The 23,973-nt window shown below is 39.5% G+C and overlaps 1 protein-coding gene across 2 annotated transcripts; it reads left to right on the forward strand.

Moving 5' to 3' along the window:
• The first annotated feature begins 1,752 nt into the window (after window positions 1-1,752).
• Window positions 1,753-13,573, forward strand: prkrip1 (PRKR interacting protein 1). 2 transcript variants are annotated; one of them, XM_084698619.1, is made up of 6 exons: window positions 1,815-2,073; window positions 2,379-2,457; window positions 9,227-9,327; window positions 9,455-9,540; window positions 9,643-9,707; window positions 12,833-13,573. In XM_084698619.1, the coding sequence occupies exons 1-6, from the start codon at window positions 1,945-1,947 to the stop codon at window positions 12,928-12,930; spliced, it is 558 nt and encodes a 185-aa protein (XP_084554745.1). In that variant the 5' UTR covers window positions 1,815-1,944; the 3' UTR covers window positions 12,931-13,573. The 2 variants fall into 2 exon arrangements, with proteins under 2 accessions (XP_084554746.1, XP_084554745.1); XM_084698620.1 differs by lacking the exon at window positions 12,833-13,573 and having other exon boundaries at window positions 1,753-2,073; window positions 9,618-9,706.
• Window positions 13,574-23,973: the final 10,400 nt, after the last annotated feature.

The raw sequence follows: 23,973 nt of genomic DNA on the forward strand, positions 1-23,973 counted from the left end.
ACATCCCATCAGAGGCTCTACAAGCGGATCTCGACACCTCAACCAGCATGCTCCACCAGCTAATAAAGACCATATGGTTGGAAGAAGGAAACATACCAACAGACAGGAAGGAGGGGCTCATTGCTACCGAGGGATCATGTTGCTATCAACACCAGGCAAAGTGTTCAGCCGCATCATCTTGGAGAGACTGCGCAAGGGGGTTGATGATGAACTGAGAGAAAACCAAGTTGGTTTCAGAAATAAAAGATCATGCAGCGACCAAATTGCTAGCCTCAGGATCATCATTGAGCAGTCTATAGAATGGCAAACACCTGTCCATATCAATTTCATAGACTTTCAAAAGGCATGTGACAGTGTAGACCGTGAAATGCTTTTGAAACTCATGGCACACTATGGAATCTCCCCAAAGTATACCAACATTATTAAGAACATGTACCGGGACATGCAATGCAGTGTACTCTTCCAGGGATGCGCACAAGAAAAATTCAAATGGCTCACTGGTGTGAAACAGGGCTGCCTACTTTCCCCTTTCCTCTTCCTTCTGTGCATTGACTGGATCATGATACATTCAACCCACAATAAAAAAGACTGGCATCCAGTGGAGTCTAACAGAACATCTGGAGGACCTCGACTTTGCGGACGACATTGCACTACTCTCCCATAGCCATCAACAGATGCAGGACAAATCCAAACTGCTAGAAAAAACGGCAGCTGGACTTGGACTTAAAATAAATGGACCAAAAACCAAAGTAATGCGGATAAACACCAAAAACACAGACCCAATAACCATCGGGGACCAGACGCTGGAAGATGTCGACAAATTCACCTACCTGGGAAGTGTGATAGCTGTTGATGGTGAGACAGAGGAGGACGTGAAGACAAGAATTGGGAAAGCAAGAACAGCATTTAACATCTTAAACAAAATTTGGAAAAGTAAAAACATCTCCCTCAAGATTCAAGACGAAGCTCCAAATCTTCAACTCCAACGTTAAAACCGTGCTGCTCTATGGCTCCGAAACCTGGAGAACCACCACTAACACCACAAACAACCTACAAACCTTCATAAACCACTGTCTAAGACGCATCCTTGGAGTCTTCTGGCCAAACACAATTAGCAACATCAACCTGTGGGAATGCACAAAACAGGAAACAGTAAATATACAGCTGATAAGGAAAAAATTGAGCTGGGTTGGACACACACTACGAAGAAACACAACAGCAATAACAAAAAAGGCATTGACATGGAACCCACAAGGCAAACGTGGTAGAGGACGACCAAAAAACACCTGGAGAAGGAGCACAGAGCAGGAATTCATAAAGAAGGGGCTGACGTGGAAACAGCTGGAAAGGATGGCTCAGGACAGACGAGGATGGAAACAATTCATCAATGGCCTATGTTCCGTGGGAAATATAAAGGCCTAACTAACTAACTTGACATAAAGAAGTACTTTGTGAAGATGTACCTCAATAAACATTAGAAACAAAGAAAATAACACCAAAAGGAGTCCCGTATTTATCATACCCTAGATTGTATTGGTTATGCATTTAACTACAACAGGACAGTGGTTATCCTGTCAGCTCATTTAAGACTAGTCTTAAACTAAGTTTATGCAACTGGCCGCTGGTAAGCCTTAGAATGTCCCTTTCCGCTCGCCATAGAGTATCGCCCACATTGAGCCTCGCCCCGAATTGCACATTAGGTGTGTTCGACTTTATGCAGCGCCGGCGGCGTCAACAGTCGGCTGAGAATGCCATTGGCAGGCGACGGCGGCGTTGCATGAAGTCGAACCCAAACTGCAATGATGGGTACTTGGCAATGTGGGCTACTTATGTTTTAGTTCTGCAAGGGGATTCTACCCCCGGCCGCTAGATGGCGGTATATAATATATTGAGAGGAGTCTACTAGACTCCCATTCGATTGTTGAGGAAGACAGTTTTCGAATCATGGCGGCGTTCAAGGAGAAAGATGGGAGAGCTGGGAAACCAGGTGGAAAGGAATCTCAACCTTTGATCATAGCTAAAACCCCAGCAGAGGAACAGCGTCTGAAGTTGGAGAGACTAATGCGCAATCCTGTGAGTGTTTAGACAGGTTATCTTCTCTTCAGGACTATCTCCACGGTAACAAGCTTTTTACTGGCTAAGCTAGGGTTACAGTACTGGCTGCTCATATCACTGCTACATAGCTACGAATCTACTTTGGATCATGCAAGCAATGTTTTATTATAGAATAACTTTAGGTGGCTCCAAAATACCTCGATTAAATTGAATTCGCTGTAGTTGCAGTATTGAGTTTAGTGGCTGGTAAGACAACAGAGCTTGCCTATTACTTAATACAAGGCCAGCGTTAGCTAACTGTTTTGCATTTGTTGTTTTTATAGGATAAACCTGCGCCTATCCCAGACCGACCAAAAGAGTGGAACCCCAGGGCTCCTCCGGAGTTTGTGCGCGATGTCATGGGTAGGTTGTATTCTCCCCTGCATCCGAAACGAGCATGATACACTCGCAGCCGGCGGGTCATTGAGCCATTATGTTCAATAACATACAAAACACTAGATTCAACAAATATAACTGTTTAAACAAATGCATCTTATATTTCAGTTTTGTACAACATAAAATTGTAGTAATTTATTCAGTTCAACAAAACAACTGGCGTCAGATTTGTGCCAAAAGTCGCGAGCGTATATATTCTTTAATAACAGGAGCATATAACTTCACTCGCAAGATGAAAGTACTCGCGCACAAATTCAACAACCGATAGTTGTTCAAGTAGGGTGGAATGCCCTAATGTGGGACACTGCCTAATGTGGGACACCTAGTCTCCAGTGAGTGTGGCTCTTCCCCAAACTAATGAATGTTAGTGAAAACTAAAGCCTAGTTTATACTTTTTGAAATGGTCGCAGACGAAGAAAAAAAAGTGTCGCTGAAGCTGCTGCATTTATACTTCGGCAAACACATAGCTATGGTTACATTGTTTACGCTTTGTAGCCTAGGTGAGCGTTCGGAGAAAAATGGCTGTAGCTAATTTTGACAGGCATTATAAAGGTGTGGATATGTTCTAACTTGCTCTGCCAATCTCTCCTCTTTTCCTTCCATCTTAAACAGCTGTTGAGCGTTCACTGAAAATTTAAAACAATGCAGTCAACAACGCGTGCCGTCTATCTAGCCAATCACACTTGCGCGACACTATGTGACGACATCAGCGCCAGTAGAAATTTCTCCTGGTAGGCGACACTTTCAAGCGACGGTTAAAAGTGTCGACCGTGACGCCATTTCTGTCGGCGACCTTTTCAAAAGTGTCTGCGACCTAAGTATAAATTGGGCTTTAATGTTCTCTTTTGATTTGAGTATGACACTCCCTGAGGCAGGGCTCCAGACTAACTTTTTTTACTAGGAGCACAGTAGCCCCTGACTGAATTTTAGGAGCGCAAGCAGAAAATTAAGGGGCACACCTTATATTGACCTGCTATGCATTTATTAATGTAACTGGAGAGGGTACAATTCAGTGGCAAATTTAGATCCTTTTTAGGAGTGCTCAAGCACTCCTAATATTTTTTTTATATTTTCTTAAATATTTTTAAGCCGGGTAAGAAGGGCTCGTGAAAGTGCTCACCAAAAGAACGAAGGGGCACCCGCTTGTCTGGCAGATTAAGACATGTTCGTAGGAACCTAGCGAAAAATAGCCTCAACTTTCCTAGACTTTAAGCTACGGTACTAATGCAGAAGGAAAGCTGATATCGCCGTATTACTAGAATGTCGTATCTATGCGTTGTTGCTAACGTGTGCTGACATTGTGCACACCCAATGAATTCAAAATGTGTAGGTCGCACATGCGCGAGTGTTTGTATGTGTGGTCGGATTATAATGAATACACAATAATTCAGATACATTCAGTCAGTCTAACTATCGTTTTGTTTTCTCTAGCTGGCTTCCATCTCGTAAGCCTACTGAGTTGGCAACACAGCCTGTGTTCACAAAATAAGTAAGCAGGGCTCTCAAGTATTCAAAAGGGAGGCAACAAAAATACACACTGCTGGGTGTTAGATTTTTTTTAATTGTTTTTTTTTTTGTCTCAAAAAGCCTTTTAAAATGTCAATGACGTCATACACATTGTATGACCAGAGATCTGTGTTGGGTAAGTTATGTCAAAAAAGTAATTTATTACTAATTACAAATTACTTCACCAATATTGTATTTAAATGTGATGCATTACTTCTTACAATCCCTATAAACCTTGACTGGATAGACAACAGAAAGGAAAGTATTTCAATAATTAAATACAAGTCAAACTTGGAACAGTTTAGCCTTTTACCTTTTTAAAACATAGCCTACTAATACTTAACATTTTAGTAACGCGTGTAACCTTCTTTCATCTTTAGTTACCAAACAATATGTGCATAACACAAAAGCTTAACTTTAAGTTAAACATGACATCACAGGATTCTACAGTACGCAGCAGTAAGATTTCTTCCTGCAATCTAGTTTGCAATAATTTTTTGAAGCTCACCTTCAAACACTTTATGCACTGGCGATGTAAAATCAAGTTTTGCCTGCTTAACAGGTGTTGCTGAGGTGTTATCTGTCGATGCCAAAGTATATTCCTTGTCTGTGCAAACTTTCATAGCGATTAAAACCATTTTGGATTCTTATGAACATGGATCACTCAAAACTGTTTGTCGATGCTGCCTTGTGAGGTGCTTCACTAAGTTACTTGTGCTAGCCAGCCGCGTATTGTTTTTTCTCCCCAGGACATAGCTTGCACTTGACATTAATGTTCTTGTTAACCTGTGACAAAAAGTACTTGGAATATTTCCATTTGGTAAAACAGCTAGAGCTACTTGCTTCCGCCGAGTCCAAAATCTTCCACTTCAAACCGCTAGAGCCCGCGCTTATGCAACAAAAACTTGCGTCTCCCATGCAACTGCACTTCAGCTAACAATTTTAAAGAGGCAGCGTTCACTTTTACCCTAAAACGATACATTTAGATTTTAATTCAATATTGATTTATAAAGAACTGTTTGACTAATTTACAGTAGGTATGTAACGCAAGTACATTGCAAGCAACTGTAATTAAATTACCTTAAAATGAACAGTAATCCCTTATTTTACTTTTTCAGTGGATAAGTAATTTAATTACAGTAACGCGTTACACCCAACACTGCCAGAGATACTGCTTTGCGGCAAGCTCTGGTCAGTTCCATTTTTCTCTCGAGGCATCGACAACACAGCTGACAGGTTAGGCTCTCCCTGTCAATACACATGCTAGAAAGAGTTTTGGCTTGCTAATGTTGTTGCTAATGTTGCTAATGCTCTGACATTCTGGTTCTGTTTCGGATGTCATCAAGCGGGATCTCTAGTTGTAGTCAGTCCTTCACTAACCAATCAGCATTCATTAGCAGAATAGTAGCGTATTATGGGGAACAATGACTCACCCTGTAAGAAATCGAAAGGACATAAGTACTCTTTCATTCAACTTTCGACCATGCATGAATCATGCTTTCCAAGACTTTCCGTTATCGACCGGTTTTGTGCTCTTCTTTTTTTCTGGTTTATATACAAATATATACAAATATTAATTTCTCAATATTCTATAAACAAGATTTGAAAGCTTTTCATAATTTTTTCATGTATTTCAGAGACAATGGTTTATGATTAGTATTTGTACAATATAATGAGAAAAACATTCAGAAACATAACATTTTGTTATTAATAATAATAATGATGTTAACAATAATATATTATTTTAATCAATTTTATCAGATGCCAAGTAAAGTAAAGACTGCTCGCCACAGGGAACGTGTAAATTCTGACCCTGCAGCAAGAGCAGAGTAGCTTGGTCCTACCAGACTCTCATACATTTCATTTGTACAAAGAGTCAAGGCTCTCCTCATGAACAAGTTAACTTCCTTGAAGGCGGGTACTCTGTTGAAGTTTAAAACTATTAGATCTACCCAGAGCCACTCTGGATCTGCCATAACCAATAGCTAATGTTCGCCTTAGCCAACTCCTTCACCATTAACGGAGCAAGCTGGAAAATTTAACTTTTCCTGAACCCCATGGGGAGGAGGGCCACAACATCATGGCCACCAACAAAACTCAGCAAAGATTGTTGTTGCTCTGGCTTTAACTTCTGGATCAGTGTTAATTTTGACAGCTATTTTTTTAATTTAGTCTTGCTTATTAAAACTAATAAAATGCTTATTAGTTTTAGTCACATTTAGTCATTTTAATCCTTCTTAGTTTTAGTTTAGTTTTAGTCGACGAAAACTAATACAATTTTAGTCTAGTTTTAGTCACATTTAATAGCCATATTAAACTCCTTTTTTCCCTTCTCAGTAGGGATGTGCATCTCAATACACATCTCGATGCAATGCCAACTAGGCCTGTCCCTGACTAAGATTTTCTGTGGTCGACCAAGACTCGACTAAAACGTCAAACAGTTGACTAATCAAACTTTGAAACGCTTTTCTTTTTTTTTTTCACACAAAAAAAACGTACAAACGTTTTCGCGATCTGACTCAATGTCTTCAGGACATTGCAGATTCAGCCGCTAATAGCCTACGAATAATAAGACTCGTATCACTAGTCCTGTTGTAACCGAATGCCGATGGTATTTAGTATCTCAATAATGTACTACAAATTACAAATATTGTTTGTTTAACATGCAAATCATCAGAGCGCGCTTATCACTGCCTGAAAACTTGCAGCATGCAAACTTATGTAGAAGCTGAGTGGGGAACAGTGCAACAGAGAAAGATTTTGTTGTCTTGGCCGGAGAGGATAATGTCATTCGATTTGGATGTGATTCTTATAATAGGCATATTCATTTTTCAACCCAGCGCGTTAGCATGAGCGATGTAGGGCTAGGCCAACTTATGTTTTAAAGGTGGTAGGCTACATCATATTCAACGTCAAAGTATGAAAAATAAACCGTTGTTGGCCAAGTTTGCGTTCAACGTTTTTCGAGTCACCCGGTACTTTGTAAATGTATTTTAATGAAAATGTTGCCATACCACAGATTTCTTTGCCATTTTGACTAATAACACCGACAAAGTAGGCTATGGCAGAATTTGTAGTTCTGCAGCCAATTGTGCTCATGCCGTGTGCAAAATACCAAACCAAAACAAAGCGCAGATTAACAAAAGGGAAAACAGTAATACCTTTTGTTTTAAATTCAATATTTATAGAGTTGCTTTATTTGTTTTAAATAATATAATCTACAACTTCTGTAGAACATTTAGTTAATTCAGCAATGATGACAATAGCGGGAATCAGATCTCACACTGCTATACGGCAGCTCGACTAAAAAAATCTTAGTCGACCAAGAGCATATGGACCAAAAATCGACTAGTCAACTGAGTGGGGACAGCCCTACTGCCAACGATCCGATACATTAAAGATGAATAAAAGTAACTACCAATGCGATATGATACGATTCACCCTTATTGCGATGCAGTGCGATTTGACAAGATGTGATTCAATGAGATGCGATGCAAAAGAATATGATGCTATGCTATTTAATATGGTACATAATGATGTATTTCATTGTCAGACAGAAAATCATCAATTAACTAAACAAGTGAAAGTTTTACCCCGCATATTAAACAAAGTCTCTGACAAAAGATAAACCTTAAACTAGTCCTTCTTTCCTGTTGTAGGCTGTGTTCTCTGAATGAAAAAATGGTAAACTATTACTGGCACTCACAAGCTGCTGTAAACACTCATTTAACACCACACACTAAATTAAACTCATGTCCTACTTTAAGGTTTTTCTCAATGACTCAGCTGTCTCTCGTCTTACCTTGTTGTACACAACAGGGATTTGTTTCTCGGAGAATATAGAATTATTTTTCTTGCTAGGGTACCAGTGGAGCTTGCCACTGACTAGCCATAGCTGAATCCGAGGGGGAGGCAAACGTCTCCACACAAATACCATGTAGCCTTTTCAGGTGACCTAAATTAGCCGTGCTGCCTGTGTACTTTGTAGCAGCACAACATATCTTGCCAATTGCATAAATTGATAACACTCGCCTGAACACGCCTCCAACCCGCGCGAAACTTGGCCGAGAGACTTGACGAGAATCAGCTACTGAGAGCAGTAGAGATGAGAGCGCGCTTAAGAAACAGAGAGGAATCTATCTAAATATAAAATTATTAGGGGGAAAAAGTATTGTGACTTCGTCAACCACCAACATTTTCGTCTCGTTAACGAAAGTTGTAATATATGTATTCATAGTTTTAATTTTCAAAGATCCGTTTTCGTCACGTTTTAGTCATGGGGAAGAAGGTTGTTAATGAAAATTTTTCGTCATAGTTTTCGTCGTCAAAATTAACACTGTTCTGGATATTCGGCAGCGTTGCCAACTCAAATTAGCGCACAACATCAACTTCATCATTTTCAGCCACTCCCTCTGTTTGCTGATTGGACCGGTACACATGTGTTCGGAAAATAACGGCTAATATACCAAAAGCCCAGATGGAGTACTGAAGGAAAATGAAAATTGAGCGGAAGTACGCAGGAGGGCGGAGCCAGGATAGTTGGGTTCTGCTCGCAGAGTGGAATTTTGCTCGCCCACCGAATTTTCTGCTCGCGCAGCTGATTTCTGGTCCCACGAGTCGTCATGACTTTTGAGAATTTGGGAAAAGCTGTCAATCAAATATCCTGGATACGGGTGCTGTCATCTTGCGCCGGTGATGTCATTTGGAGCCAGAGTGGTGGCGAGCTGTACTGGAGTAGGGCTGTGCCAATACATTGATTTAATGCAGAATCGCAATTCTTTGCTTCACAACATTGTATCGATGGATCTTTTATTGGGGTTGCATCAGATGGTGACGCGAGAACCCATCTGATTTCCCCGAAGTCTTGGCAAGAACACATGCATCTCAAATCGTTGCCCGTCCTTGCAGTCTTGCAAGACGCTTGGCAAGAACGCAAGTACGTTCTTTTGGTTCTTCGGATTGATAAACAGCCACAGTCCAAAATGGCGGCATCGCTACCTTTGCACCATCTAGTGGGCAGTTGTCAAAAACACACCAGCGCTTCGCCTCTTGTCGTCTCTCTTTGGTCATACAGTTACATGCCACCTACCAGCCAAACAACAATAATCTACAATAATGTATCTTGTTGTTGGTAACCTAACAATTAATATATGGTCACCATTTAATTAAAAGTATATTTTACATTGTTAATGTTATTAACATGAATCCTAATGCAAGTCTCCCCTGTCAGGCTCCAGTGCAGGTGCTGGCAGCGGAGAATTCCATGTGTACAGACACCTCCGCCGACGAGAGTACCAAAGACAAGACTTCCTCGACAAGATGACTGAAAAGGTTGATAATTAAGTCTCTCAACCAATGTTGTGACCATAAGAAAAAAGCGTTAATCTTTTTTTGTTGGAGTAGTACTTGGAGATGCAATTCTAGAATATAAATGTTTTCTATGTATTGTCTTTTGCAGCAAAGAAAGGATTTGGATTATCTAGACAAGGTTGAGGAAAACAAACTGGCAGCTGATGAGAGGACAGCCAAACGCAGGAAGAAGAGGTAGACGCAAAAGCCTTTCAAAAGATGGATGTCGGAAGGGTTTCCATCATACTGTTCTTTGGTTGAGCTGACCGTAGATTTGCATTGTTTTGTTTTCACAAGGGAAAAGCTGAAGCAGAAGAAACTGATGACAAAGAAATCAAAGCTGGCATCTACCCAAGATGAAGGTATAACAACATCTGTTAAGTGTGGAAGATTTTTTTATGGAGTTAATATGCATTCATCAGTCAGCTTCGTGGACAGAGAGTAACCTTAGACAAGAAGTAGGATTTAGGAACAATAAATGGATCAAATACATGAAAATGGTTTTCTGCAATGTCTCTCTGAGGCATTAAGTTCAAAGAGCAGATTTTTATATTAAACACATACATAAGAAACAACAGCTGGTACAGAGAAAGGCATGCAAAAAAACGGGACCAGAGGTGGAAAGTAACGAAATACATTTACTCACGTTACTGTATTGAGTCGTTTTGTTGTGTATTTTGTATTTTTCAAGTCGTTTTTAAAATCGGTAATTTAAAATGTACTTGATTACAATTTGAGTGAAGTATTGTATTTCACGACATTACAAATCCCATCCGTTGCATTAGTAAAAAAAAAAAAAGGAAGAAATTAGGGCTGCAACTAACGATTATTTTAGTAATCGGTTAATCTGTCGATTATTTTTTCGATTAATCGATTAATCGGATAAGGAAAACAAAAAAACATTAATTTCCAGCCCTTTGTTCAAAAACAGAACTGACAGTGCAAATTCACAGTGCAAAACATCTTCAGAATGTGCACACAGGCACACAATTTTGAAAAAGTTATTAATATTTGCATGGATTTAATGCTATTTTCAAAGATGAGCAATTTATTTGAGTTTTTTTATTTATTTATGAAAATTGAAAGGTTGTGGAAGTAGGCCAGACTATTAGAATAATCTAGTGTATATGTAAGATGTTTTGACAGAATTTTGAAAAAAGTTAAGATTTGCAAGGATTAGTGATTTTCTATCATTTTATTTGAAACTTAATTGAAAAAAGCAAAGGCTGTGGAAGATACTCTGGTGTCTGTTTGAGGTTTTATATTCATAAAAATGTTATAAAAGTCGAAATATTTCAAAATGGTATGGGTAGTTTTCACCCAGTCCCTAGCGCGACGCTGCAAAGTAGCGTCTTCCGAATGTTGCTCCCACACCTTGGATGACTTGGGTCGTACTGATTTCTCCGCCATGTGTTTCAGAACAACGTTACTCAACGTCTCTCCGATGGTCTTTCCTCTACCTCCGCTTTGCTCCGCGCTCAACAAATTTTTTTTTTTGCACATCTCCGCGTCTTATTGAGTGGTGTAATAATCGCGCGACACAACGAAACGATAATGAAATTAGTTGCCAACACTTTTAATAATCGATTTAATCGATGTTGCAGCCCTAGAAAAAAAATCTGTTTTTCTCTGTCACCTAGTACTGGCGGTACGGCCACAACCCCGGTTTTATGTATCTTGAATTACTACAGCCAGCAGGTATCGCAGCCTGGCAGCTGCAGTGCTAAACTCGGGGGTATGAACATGATGAAGGCTAATGAACATGCCCCCAGAGTGTAGCTCTGTAGCTGCCTGGCTGTGTTAGCTGTTGGCTGTAGCAATTTTACAAGTTAGAAGTTTATTTTACGTGTTTTATTATTGGACATTAAGTGCCCAGCCTGCCATCAGAGTATTTTGCTTTTTTTTCTGAAATGTCTTTTTCAACTAAAGATTTTAGTTATATTTAAGTAATTTAGAGTCAAACACTTGATTAGGCCTTGATGTGCTCAATAACGGTTGTGTTGGTGAAAAAAAGGATGGCCCTCAGAACTAACAATGTATGGTACTTTCAGAGAGGGCTTAATATATTCTAAAAATATATACTTTAAAAGTAATCTGTTATAATTGTATTTGATAAATTCATAATTTGACATCTGAAAACAATGTTTATGAAATAAACCCTTCAATCCTGCCTATTCAGTTAAACAAAAAAATCCAGTTGTCACCCTATCAGAATTTTGCTGCCTCCGTTGTTGGGAGGAAAATGCTATGCAGCTAGCTCTGTGATTGGTGGTCCAGTTATGAATTTACAGAGGGCCTCTTAATAGAAATTTAATGAAAGACTAATTTCCATTGACAGTAAAATTGACCAATCATATCTTCCTTCTAAATGGGTGTTATCGATAACTTAATGACAAGTTCCGCCCGCTCTGGGAAGGGAGAAACGCAATCACTAGCTTTTATAAAACAATTGGGTTTTTTCGACTTGAATAGCTGTTTCTGATTGGACGAGAGACGTTCCATGAGTTGATTTATCTGACAACAACCCACTCTGACTTTTCACTCTAATAATAAATCACTCCGCGATGAAACATTCACTTTGATACAAAGAAGTAACCATAAAAACGGGGACGAGTCAAAGCCTCCATTTATAATTTTGAAAGACTTTAACAAGCTAACTTGTATTTCCAACAATGAGTGACTTCAATATTTATTTTAACATATTTGAAAAATGTTTATTTTCAGAATGTACTGTGTCAGTGTCACGTAACCGCTCACATCCCATTCGCTACAACAGCAGTAGCAGCAAGTCGACACATGGCCAATTATTTTCTTCTTAAAAATCTTGATTTTATTTGGGGACAATGACAAGGCTCGATAGCTGGCTAGTCTTGTCGTTAAACATACTGTCAAATTATTACTATAGTTTGGAGAAAATGTCAACTTTGATGCGGTCATTAAATGTTAATTGGTTTACTATAAAATTGTTTTATAAAATAAAACGAGTGGGGTTGTTGAGGAATATACTACGGGTGTTGTTGCCTACGGCCGAACACCACCCGTGGTATATTCCTCAACAAACCAACTCGCACTCGTACTATATTGCTTTAGTATAGATTTTTATAAATGTTTATAGATTTCTTTAATTAAAAACAAAATAGTTTTGGATTTAGATCCCTTGTCATATTTTCAGTTTTCAATTATTTTTACTTTTACTTAAAGTACATTTTAAATGAACTACTTATTACTTTTACGTAAGTAATTTTTCAGATAGGTAATTTTACTTGTACTTGAGTAATATTTCCTCAAGGTATTGGTACTTTTACTTGAGTACAATATTTTAGTACTTTTTCCACCTCTGCAAAGGACTCAGTCCTGACAGCTTTCTTCATTGTCTAGTACAGGACATAGGGAAAACACATTGGGTAAAAAGGACATGCCTACGAAACTGTAACACAATGATTATTGTAACTTATCCTGAGTACCAATGTTTTTCCCTTGTTGGCAGAAACAGAGAATAATTCCTCCAGCAGTGAGGAGGATGTCCAGGAGAAAGAGACTGAAGATGATGCAGAGGCACCCAGCTTCATCATGGGGATGCGGTGACTTTTCTGTTCCCAGTTATGTGACAGGAGCCAGGATAAAATTAGATGCAATACAGGTCCCGGTATAAATATTCAAAAATGTGACCTTCCTTCCTCCCTTGAGGAAATCTCAGATCTAACAAGCAGTACTACAGCAGTCAGGAGTTATTGTTTTCTTGGAATGCAAGAAATAATGCATTTTAATGGTATTCAAACTTTGTATGTCGACATTACTTTAACCATTCTGAAACTAAATTAGCATACATTATGATACGTTTTTTTCTTTAATCTAAATTGATGTCCATCATTGATTTTATACAGTAAGTCAACACCCCTAAGAAAAAGAGTGTTTCATCATTGTCTTTATATTTTTCTTAATTTCTCACAATTTTATTCTCGATTATGTGTGTGTGTGTATATATTCTTTTTGATAAACTTATTGTGGAGAAAAGAAAATGCATCGAATTTTTGTTGCCTTAAGATGGTTTTGGATGAATGTAGGAATATGAATTGATTGGTGGGATTGGTGGGACAGAACATATAAATGAAATACAGTGGCTTCAAAAAGTATTTGTACCCCTTCACTTTTAGCACATTTGATTGAGTTGTATATGTAATTGTAAATGAATGAAATTGGTGTTTTAAGAATTTTGTGAATCCAAAAATCTTAAACGATCCATAGTTTACAAAAGTAGTCCGAAGCTTGGCTGTGATCAGGATAAGAATAAAGACATGAAGTCCAAGGAACAGTCTGATGTCTATCCAAATACAGAGAGGTCGTTATAGAAAACCTGCTCGACTGCACCTCAGACTGGGACGATGCTTCACCTTGCAGCATGACAATGACCTGAAGCACACAGCCAAGACATTGCTGGAATGGCTTCCATACAAGTCTGACTGTTAATGAATGTCTCAACTAAGGGCCAGACTTAAAGATGCTGTAAAGCAAATTCCATGATTTGCTTCTCAGTACATTATATACGTGTGAAATTAGTTGCTGAAAGCATCTGCAAAGCGTGAAAACGTTGTTGCACTGAAATGTAGAGTTAAGCCGTTGGAACAGTTTTTCATCCGTTTTCAGCTCAGGGTTAGTATAGGCGGGGAAAAACCCAACCTATCTATGTCACAGCTACCTATCTACGTCAGATCACAGACGGTTTTATATAACCTGCATTCTCTTATTCAGCTGGTACGATGCAAAGACAAAGTAATTAACACATAAAACACTCAGATACTGCAGGTAGGTCTGTTCTGATATCTGCAATTGATTTAGCTAGTTGTTGCTGCTGTTGCTAATTTCAATAAATTTGAGGGGGCGGGGCTTCAGCTCCTTCAGGCGACGCCCTCCAGTATCAAGCAGAGAAGACTGCTAATTTTCTCACAAGCCTAATTTAACATACTTATCAGTGGGGTTTTTTTCCATTCAAATTTGGATGGGTAGTTAACAACACATTCTTCTGTGGTGTGATGAACATAAAACTCTTTCAGTTCTGCTTCACAGCATCTTTAAACGCCAGAGAACATCTGTGGAAAGACGTGAAGATGGCAGTTCATAGCCTGTTCCCATACAATCTTAGAGCTCAGTGTTGCCCACAGTAAATGTGTAAGTTAAGGTGGGGGGGGGTATATGGAGTCAAACTAGGGTAAGTAATATTTTGCATCCGTAGAAAAAGTTTTGCATCCGTAGAAATTGTTTTGTATACCAAAAAAAAATATTTGCATCCACAGAAATAGTTTTGCATCCATAAAAACGGGTTGGTCAAAAATATTTTGCATAATACCATTCTTTTTTAAGAATGCTAATCTATTTCTACTAGTGCTGTCAAACGATAAAAATATTTAATTGCAATCAATCGCATTAATGTCACAGTTAACTTGCGATTAATCGCAAATTTGTATCTATTCTAAATGTCCCTTGATTTATTTTTGTCCCATTATTTTTTCTCATCTTAATGCTCTTATCAACATGGAAAAGTGGATCGGATATCATAGTGCAAATGTTTTTTTTGATTGAAAACAACATTGCAATCACCTGGCAATCACTTGGCACCTGACAAGAGGGTGCAGAATTAGCGTCAGCTGTGTGCTTGGCCATCAAGTGGTATTTCAGACTGGACGTGCTGCAGTGATAGCTCGGTTCACACAGCAAAACACACAGATCACTTTGGTTTTGTCAATGGAACCATTTGGCAACTTTTTAAAACTTTCCATTCAGAATCTTATAGGCTCTGTGCACAATCGTACTGACCAACGTCCGCTGTCGCCAAAATTCGGTAAATCAGTTTCCGGTTTACTGGAGACCATGACCCAAGTTTCCAAAATGCTCAGCTTTAGTGGATGTCTCCAAGACCTGCCTAAAATAAGCGTCAGTGACGTCCATCGCATCGTAAATGCTTTTTCCCCTGCTCCAACAAGCAAGCGGGACAGGGGATTCAAACTTTACATATCCAGTTATCTGCACAACTGAGGGTAAGCAGTTTAATGTGGTGTTCAGGTCGGCTAGCGGCTAAACTAGTTATAACTATAGGTAGGCCTACCCAGCTAACACACGACGTAACCAGAGAATGTATAATATAGAGAGAACTGCCACTCTCGGGAAACTTCCGGGTTCTGAACTGGTTGAAATTCCATGTGAGGGCGCTAACGAGCGAGTGCAGAACGAATGGAGGTCTATGGAGCGGTACCCCTCAAAATCCACTTTTCTCAGGATAAAATTTTTTGTCCAGTAATTTGAATTCTGAATTTGAAAGGGGAGGCCAAAAAAATACACACTGCCGGGTTTTAGATTTTTTGAAAGTCGCCTTTCTGTTCTAAAAAGCTTTTGAAAATGTCATTGACATCATACACATCGTACGACCAGAGCTACTGCTTGGCGGCAAGCTCTGGTCACTTACTTTTTTCTCTCAGGGCATCGACAACACAGCTGACAGGTTAGGCTCTCCCTGTCAATACACATGCTTGAAAGAGTTTTGGCTTGCTAATGTTGTTGCTAATGTTGCTAAGGCTCCGACATTCTGATTCCGCTTCGGATGCCATCAAGCGGGAGCTCTGGTCGTATCAGTCCTTTACTAACCAATCAGCATTCAGTAGCAGAATGCTAGCGTGTTATGGGCAACAACGACTTACCATGTAAGAAATCAAAAGGACATAAGTACTCGTTCATTCAATTTTCGAACTATAATCCATGTTGAACATGCACAAACTACAATCAAATCGGAGATTTTTCAACGACAATCAGGCGAAAGAGACAAATGTAGCCGTTTAGCTCCATAGACTCCCATTCAACATGCACTCGCTCGCGATCACCCCCAGTGGAATTCTGGTGGAACTGCAGCCAAATTTGGTACAATGGGGCTTAATAGGGAGTGGCAAGGCTCTCCTTAAACAGGCTCTGCTAATGTTGTTGCTAATGCTCTGACATTCTGATTCCGCTTCGGATGCCATCAAGCAAGAGCTCTGATCGTATCAGTCCTTCACTAACCAATCAGCATTCATTAGCAGAATGCTAGCGTGTTATAGGCAACAACGACTTACCCTGTAAGAAATCAAAAGGACATAAGTACTTGTTCATTCAACTTTCGACCTATAATCCATGTTGAACATGCAAAAACTACAATCAAATCGGAGATTTCTCAACAACAATCAGGCAAAAGAGACACATTTAGCCGTTTACCTCCATAGACTCCCATTCAACATGCACTCGCTCGCGATCACCCCCAGTGGAACTCTGGTGGAACTGCAACCAAATTCGGTACAAAGTAGGATCTTACTGGCTGGTTGTACAACACATTTTACAAGACATAAGGCATTCACTATCATGTCCTACCCAAGCGGCAACAGGTTTAACGAAAATGGCTTGTATCTATACAGTAGTGATGTTACGCTCGATACCGTGCTCACGAAGCGGTATCGACCTTTCGAAACAATTGGTAACGATACAAACGTGTCGAGCGTGGCTTCAAATGGGCAAAAACCACGTGATCAGAGTCGAAGTGACGTCCGAAGCATCGGGCGTCACACGAGCAGCTGAGTCAAACAGCGTTTTATTCAAAGGCTTAAAAAACATCAGAAATCACTAATATTCGTAGGTTATAGAGAGGAGACACAGGCCTATTTACGGACGCTATAGAATACATTCATTGACAAAGCCAGAGATACAGATAGATTGCCAGAGCTAGATAGACAGAGATAGATACAGATAAGATTGTACACAAGCACATAGCCTACATATTTCCCTAGTTTTACCAGCCTTCAAATGTGGCCATCCCTTTCCCGGTACAAAAGCATGTTCCAAAACCTTAACCGCTAGCTTACATTATCATATAATAATGTATTCATTTAGCATTTACTTCAACTAAAGCAGGGTGAGACGATGCGATCTCACAATGTCTGAGTGAGAGGCTGCGCACCTACCACGAAGCCATACTCAGTTGAACACGTTGTCTAATTAATGTTATAAGAACCTAAAAATAAATGTTATAAACGTAAAGTAGCAAAGATGTTACGTTGTTTATAATACAACAAGATATATGGTAACATATTTTTGACACTTGCAAATCGAAACATTTGTCACACAACCTTTATTTATCAAGTTGTCAATGATGATTGTGAGACTGACGTTTTGAGGACTTGACGTCACTTGATTCCTTCCTTCGCTCGATACAGTCACCATACCATAAACTGACCAGCAGATGTCCCTATGGAGAAGATGTATCGAACGCTTCGAAAAAGCGATACTTTTTCGAGACAATTGTGTCAAATAGCTCATTGCTTCGGAAAGCTTTGTTGCCCCCATCACTACTATACAGCGCCAAAGCCCGTCAGCTGCCCCTGGATTCAGAGTTTGCAGGGATCACTTTACAGAAGTGGTTTATATTTATAAACCTGTTAAATACGCTAACGTTAATACACACACTGGCGTTTTTGACATAGCTACGCTATCTAGCTCTCTAGCTCCTACATGTATCTGATTGTACAGTAGCCAAAGCTAGCTCCGTTACGTAACGTTTCCTACACTGTAGTTTGTTTAACTTAGCAGCGAACAAGTTATCAACTCAACCAGTGAGCATGTGGGGCTACTACTAACTGAAACTTAGGCTACCAGCTATGTGTAGGGCGCTCCAATCTTATTATCAGATGTACAGAACAACACAGGGTCAGACCGAGCATAGGTTACACATGATAAGCTAACATAAAAGGTATTTCTCCTCACACAGCATGGGAAAGAGCCTGTGTTCAATGATGAACGATCATTTTGGTGGACCACCAAACACCCAGGTTATGCAGGTCTTTGATCAGATCAATTCTGTCTTTTGGCATTGTCTGCAGTTACCACAAGTACCTAGCTAGCTACGAGTACATCACCACTCGGTGTTGTTCAACTTGTGAGTGTTAACTATATTTACATCTTTACATCGGACAAAAACACATTCTGCATCATATGGGACAACTGCGGTCCTGCGGGTACATAATAACGGATTGGTTCGAAAGCATACGCCATAGGATGAACAGGGATGGGTATGATGGGTCGACTTTCTTCAATTTGTAATGCAGTTTGACGGGTTGAAATTGAGAGCAACCATTCTCGTGACGTCAGATGTGTCCATCCATCCATCATCTGCCGCTTGTCCGGGGATCTGGTCGCGGGGGCAGTGACCTAAGCAGGGAGGCCCAGACTTCCCTCTCCCCGGCCACTTCCACCAGCTCTTCCTGGGGGACCCCGAGGCGTTCCCAGGCCAGCCGAGAGACATAGTCCCTCCAGCGTGTCCTGGGTCTTCCCCGGGGCCTCTTCCCAGTGGGACGTGCCCGGAACACCGCGTCCAGGAGGCATCCTAATCAGATGCCCGAGCCACCTCAGCTGGCTCCTCTCGACGCGGAGGTTCTACTCTGAGCCCCTCCCGGCTTCTCACCCTATCTCTAAGGAATGTGTACGTCATTTAAACATGGCGGCGCCCAGTTCTTTTTGAGTACATAATTTACACACAAGAAATGTCGATTATTTATAGAATATGGCATAGAGTTGTATGTTATATATTTTTTTAATTCATTAAATGTATATACTATTATAATATCACTGTGTCTAATCTATGGAACGCCGAGTTAGTCAAAATTAAATCAATAAATAAATAGGTAAATGAATAGATAAATACATACATAAATAAATGCGGCTATGAAATAAACTCTGAAATTAAAAAAAGATGGTAATAAATATATAAATATAACATTATATAATTATATAGCTGAATCCATTTACCGACATCAATAAATAAATACATTTATTTATTTAAAAATGACGTTTTTGTAAAGACAACATGTATTTAATTCATGGGACTTTTATTTCCTAATGCCACATTTATTTATTTTTTGAGACTTTAACGCACCACATGTTTTTCCACATGTATTTCCACTCCACATTTATTTCAGTGCTGTATTTATTTCACATCTCACATGCAAACGAGAGGGGCGTGGTTATCGTCAGACCAACGGAGCAGATAGCTATGCTACCTGTATGGGGGGGACAGTGGCATTGCACTGCCGAAAAGCATACAATGTAGATAAGCTTTGCCCATAATGTCTGTGTCGTCTCTGCCTTTGTATGGGAGTGATGGCGGTGACTTAGTAGCCTACGTGTGGGGACTTGATCTTTGATAGCTATGAGGTTGCGCTGAAGTTACCTTTATAAACATGGCTTTCGCTCGTGTGACGTGGAACTCGTCTGCAAAGCTAATAATCACTGCCAACACTATGTCTTCCTAGGTGGTATGTTGGCTATCACCGGTCTCGAAGTCGGCAACTGTAGGCCAAGTGGCTGGCTATCCGGCTAGCTAGCTGACAAAATAATAAAAGGACGACATCAGAGTGGCCATTTCAGCTAGAGCTAGCTACTGTAGAGCTAGTAGTGTTGTGCTGTATTGGCACATATGAACAGCCAAACCCGTTTTGTCACTGAATGGTCTTTAAAACGAGTCCAGTGGTAGTGGTTTGATTTTAATATTGAATAATTCCATAAACCTGTACCTAATATCTGGGTTTGGTTATTGTGTACCGTGTTGAATGGGTCTTGGTCTTGACACGTCTTGGTTAGTTGCAACTTTAAATTGCCAATAATAACAAAGCGTTAAGAAACTTGACTTCAATTTGAAGCAGTAGCCTACTGCAAATCCAAAGGTATGGGTAATGTCTGGAATGGTCTGGCTTCACTTCAGGTCTCGTCTCACTAAATGGTAATGCATGGCATAATGGTGAGGCTAGATCGTTATAATCAGGTGCCTTATCGACCTAGTTATCCACATAATAGCAGAACGATCTAGCGGTGGTGGCAGATTGTCTTCTTTGTTGCTAGCTGTGTTAGCTAACATTACCTGCCACTTATCACCCCCCACTACCTGTACATCTTGCACACGAACAGTGCTCGATTATGGAGGACCAAACCTGCCATATTTAAGAATGAATGAATGAATAAATAAATGTCCACATCCATGCATTTAGACATAAATAAATGAATACATGTACTAATTAATGCACAATTGTCAATCAATATTACCTTATAATTTACATGTATTTATGTATTTATTTGTGTATTCATTTATTTATTCATTTATTTATTCATTCATGTATTCATTCATTTATTCATTCATGTGTTCATTCATTTATTCATTCATTTATTCATTCATTTATTCATTCATTCATTCCTGTATTTCTTCTTCTCAATATGTTAATGAGATGTGTCAATCAAAATAGGTAGGCGGTATTTGACACACCATTGGCTAATCGTTTTCCACGCTTTGTATTCGATTATGTAGCCTTACATCCATCCTTGCTGTCATGGACAACATAGCCTACATGGACAGGCTGGCCGACCTTGTTGAAAATAAAGATTTAATTCACCATATATGATATTTGGATAAAGAAACATGTTATAAAGATTTTACTACGTTAGTTGTGGGCTATCACTTAACACCCAACTTCACTACGCTGACCGGCCAACCATGTGTTTACCCCGATAAAAACGTAAATATTTTAAAATAAAAAATCCTGATTGTTGATTGTCAAACCAACATATTTGTCCTGTGTGTGAGCAAGATAGACAATCTGGCATATAGCCCCCAATCAAGCAGAAGAGAAATTTGTGAAGATTGACGACACAAAGTTAATCATCGAAGATGAAAAGTAGCTTGGTCCTAAATGGAGTTGTATGCCCCATAGCACATATTTTACCACGTTATGTTGGGAATGGGATGCCGTTGCGACGGTTATTGTTGGAGCAACAAGTTGCCTAAATAGCCTGTAGCCTATGCCATGTTTATGTACATGTCAGCTTTACATGTAGAAAAGAAAATGTCAGAGAAGGTGAAAGGCTTGGTGACCAGCGTGGAGAAATGCGCGTCTAGTGTGAACAGCATCGCGCCATTCGTAGTATATTGTGGCGCTCCAGGGCGCTTCGCAGCCAGTGTGTCCCAGGCGTTAGCTAGATTGAATCTATGGCTCTGGATTAATTGCAATGTCTGAACATCAGTTTCCACGCCTACTGGCCTCCTCTCATTATCATATTGGGAACAATGAATGAATGAATGAATGAATAAATAAATGAATAAATAAATGAATACATGAATATATAAATGAATGAATGAATGAATAAATAAATAAATAAATACATAAATGAATACAAAATAAATAAATACATAAATGTAAAATATATGTAACTATTGATTGACAATTGTGCATTAATTAATATATATATTTGTTTATTTCTGTCTAAATGCATGGATGTGGACATTTATTTATTCATTCATTCATTTGTAAATATGGCAGGTTTGGTCCTCCATACTCGATAAGTCTCAAACTATTTAAGACTTCAATATCTATGTTCTGTAGAGCACTTATCCGCCCAAGTACCTCTACAAAATCTATTATCTGTGCCAAAATAATATATCCTGACAAGCCATGCCGTTCGGCAGTGCGATTCCACTGTCACCCCCATACAGGTAGCATAGCTATCTGCTGCGTTGGTCTGACAATAACCACGCCCCTCTCATTTGCATGTGAGATTTGAAATAAATACAGCACAGAAATAAATGTAGTGTGGAAATAAATGTGGCGTGGAAATAAATGTGGCGTGTAAAAGTCCCATGAAATAAATAAATGTTGTCTTTACAAAAACGTCATTTTGAAATAAATAAATGTATTTATTTATTGATGTCGGTAAATTGATTCAGCTATGTAATTATATAATGCTATATTTATATATTTATTGCCATCTTTTTTTAATTTCAGAATTTATTCCATAACCATATTTATTTATGTATGTATTTATCTATTTATTTACCTATTTATTTTATTGATTTAATTTTGACTAACTCGGCGTTCCATACTAATCGCAGTTCAGTTCCACTTTAAACAGGCTTTGCTAGTAACCAGTTTAGCAATCATGACAGTTTCCTGCTAGCACGTAGCCTGGCTGCCAGCCCAACTTCTCCCCGCCCACAACAAAATTTGGTCGGGAAGTTGGGTCTGGAGGGTCTCCTATTGGGAAACAACTACAGAAAACCAGAATCTGGGCGTACCAATGAAATAGTCAGGGCGGGCTTTATACGATGATGGACAGATGATCAACAGTAACGTAATCACCCACGTCACAAAAGAGCGCTTAAGTTGAATTCGTTTTGAACAAACAACATATTACGTTGTTCTGATTGGTTGTAGGTCTATCCAATTGAGCGAAGAGGCATTTGTTTTCCAGGCTCGTTTGAAACACGCCCCGTAGTCAAAGCCCATCGGAGAGTTCTCAGACTCATATTCTGACTAGAATTATGAGTATGACAACGTCAGGCTAGCTAGGTAGATATCTCAGGAATTTAAGGTTGGCATAGCGACGGACTCGTCCTTGCTTCGGAACGGCATTGTGACGTTTGGTAGGAAACTATTTTGCCCTAGGACACTATTTGGCCTGACAGTACACTACTGTTATCATTTATGTCTAGCTGTGCACCATGCAAAATATTGGTTTTGCTTAAAAACTGCTAGGGGCTATCTGCCGGGAGAGTTTGGGGCAAATGAGGACTGCTAGCAGCTAATGCAAGTCCGCCCTAGAATAGGCTAGGTTTTCAATTACCTGATGATGAACAACTGACAACTATTAAGACATTACGTTGTCACGACGTTGCAACGACCATCTGACAACGTAACCAAATTACGTTGTTGTTACGAATCCACGACTTCACCCGATACAGAATGAATCAGTAGATTTAATGGAACCAAATCACAAACAAATCACCCATTTGAATCAATTAGTAGGGCACCTCCTGTCCTACCGGTAGTTTAGAAGGTTGGAATTACTCGATTTGTCTAATGATATGCTAAGCCGTGTGTGTTAATAATGAGCCACCCTGGGCCTTAAACAAGCAGAAGCAGTAGATTACAAACGCACGTTTCATATAGTGATCCCAGTCACGAAAAATAATCAAATATTTCGTGACACGTTCACGAAATTAGCACTTTTTTCGTGACTATGCCACGTTTTTTTCAACCAGTGCATTTCAATGGAGAGAATATGTGACCTCGGCACGTTTTAATTAGCCTACCCAATTTATTTCCATGGAGCAACAATGGTGAATTTTTTTTGTGTTCATTTAAGGTTTTGTTCCAATTTTTAAGCGATAAAAAACGAGTCCATAATATAACTTGCCGTGTTCCCAGTTAACACACATACGTCTCCAAGACGTCTGGGAAACAAAATCATAACAACTTAAACACATCACGTTCCATTTGAAACATCTTATTTTGACCTTATGAAGGTCGTTGTTGCGATGTGTTTGGATTCTACGTCGGGAAAAGGTCGGCTACATCTTACATACGTAGCGTTCCATTTCAAACATCTTATTTTGATCTTATAAAGGTCGGTGTTGCGGTGTTTGGATTCTACGTCGGGAAAAGGTCGGCAACGTCTTTCGTGTTCCATTTGAAAAATGTTTGGGGTGTGCTTGCCTTCGGCGAACTGATGGTTAGATACTGATGAACGATACTGTCCAATGGACGCACTCATTCTGGTGTCTTTGAATGGCACATT

The sequence above is a fragment of the Hypomesus nipponensis genome, chromosome 5 (assembly GCF_054491055.1).
Source record: "Hypomesus nipponensis isolate SF chromosome 5, ASM5449105v1, whole genome shotgun sequence".
NCBI lineage: Eukaryota > Metazoa > Chordata > Actinopteri > Osmeriformes > Osmeridae > Hypomesus > Hypomesus nipponensis.

Coding starts and splice junctions, on each gene's coding strand:
- prkrip1 (XM_084698619.1), top strand. CDS start 1,945: ATGGCGGCGTTCAAGGAGAAAGATGGGAGAGCTGGGAAACCAGGTGGA. Junction 2,074..2,378: donor AGAGACTAATGCGCAATCCT/GTGAGTGTTTAG, acceptor TTGTTTTTATAG/GATAAACCTGCGCCTATCCC. Junction 2,458..9,226: donor GTTTGTGCGCGATGTCATGG/GTAGGTTGTATT, acceptor CTCCCCTGTCAG/GCTCCAGTGCAGGTGCTGGC.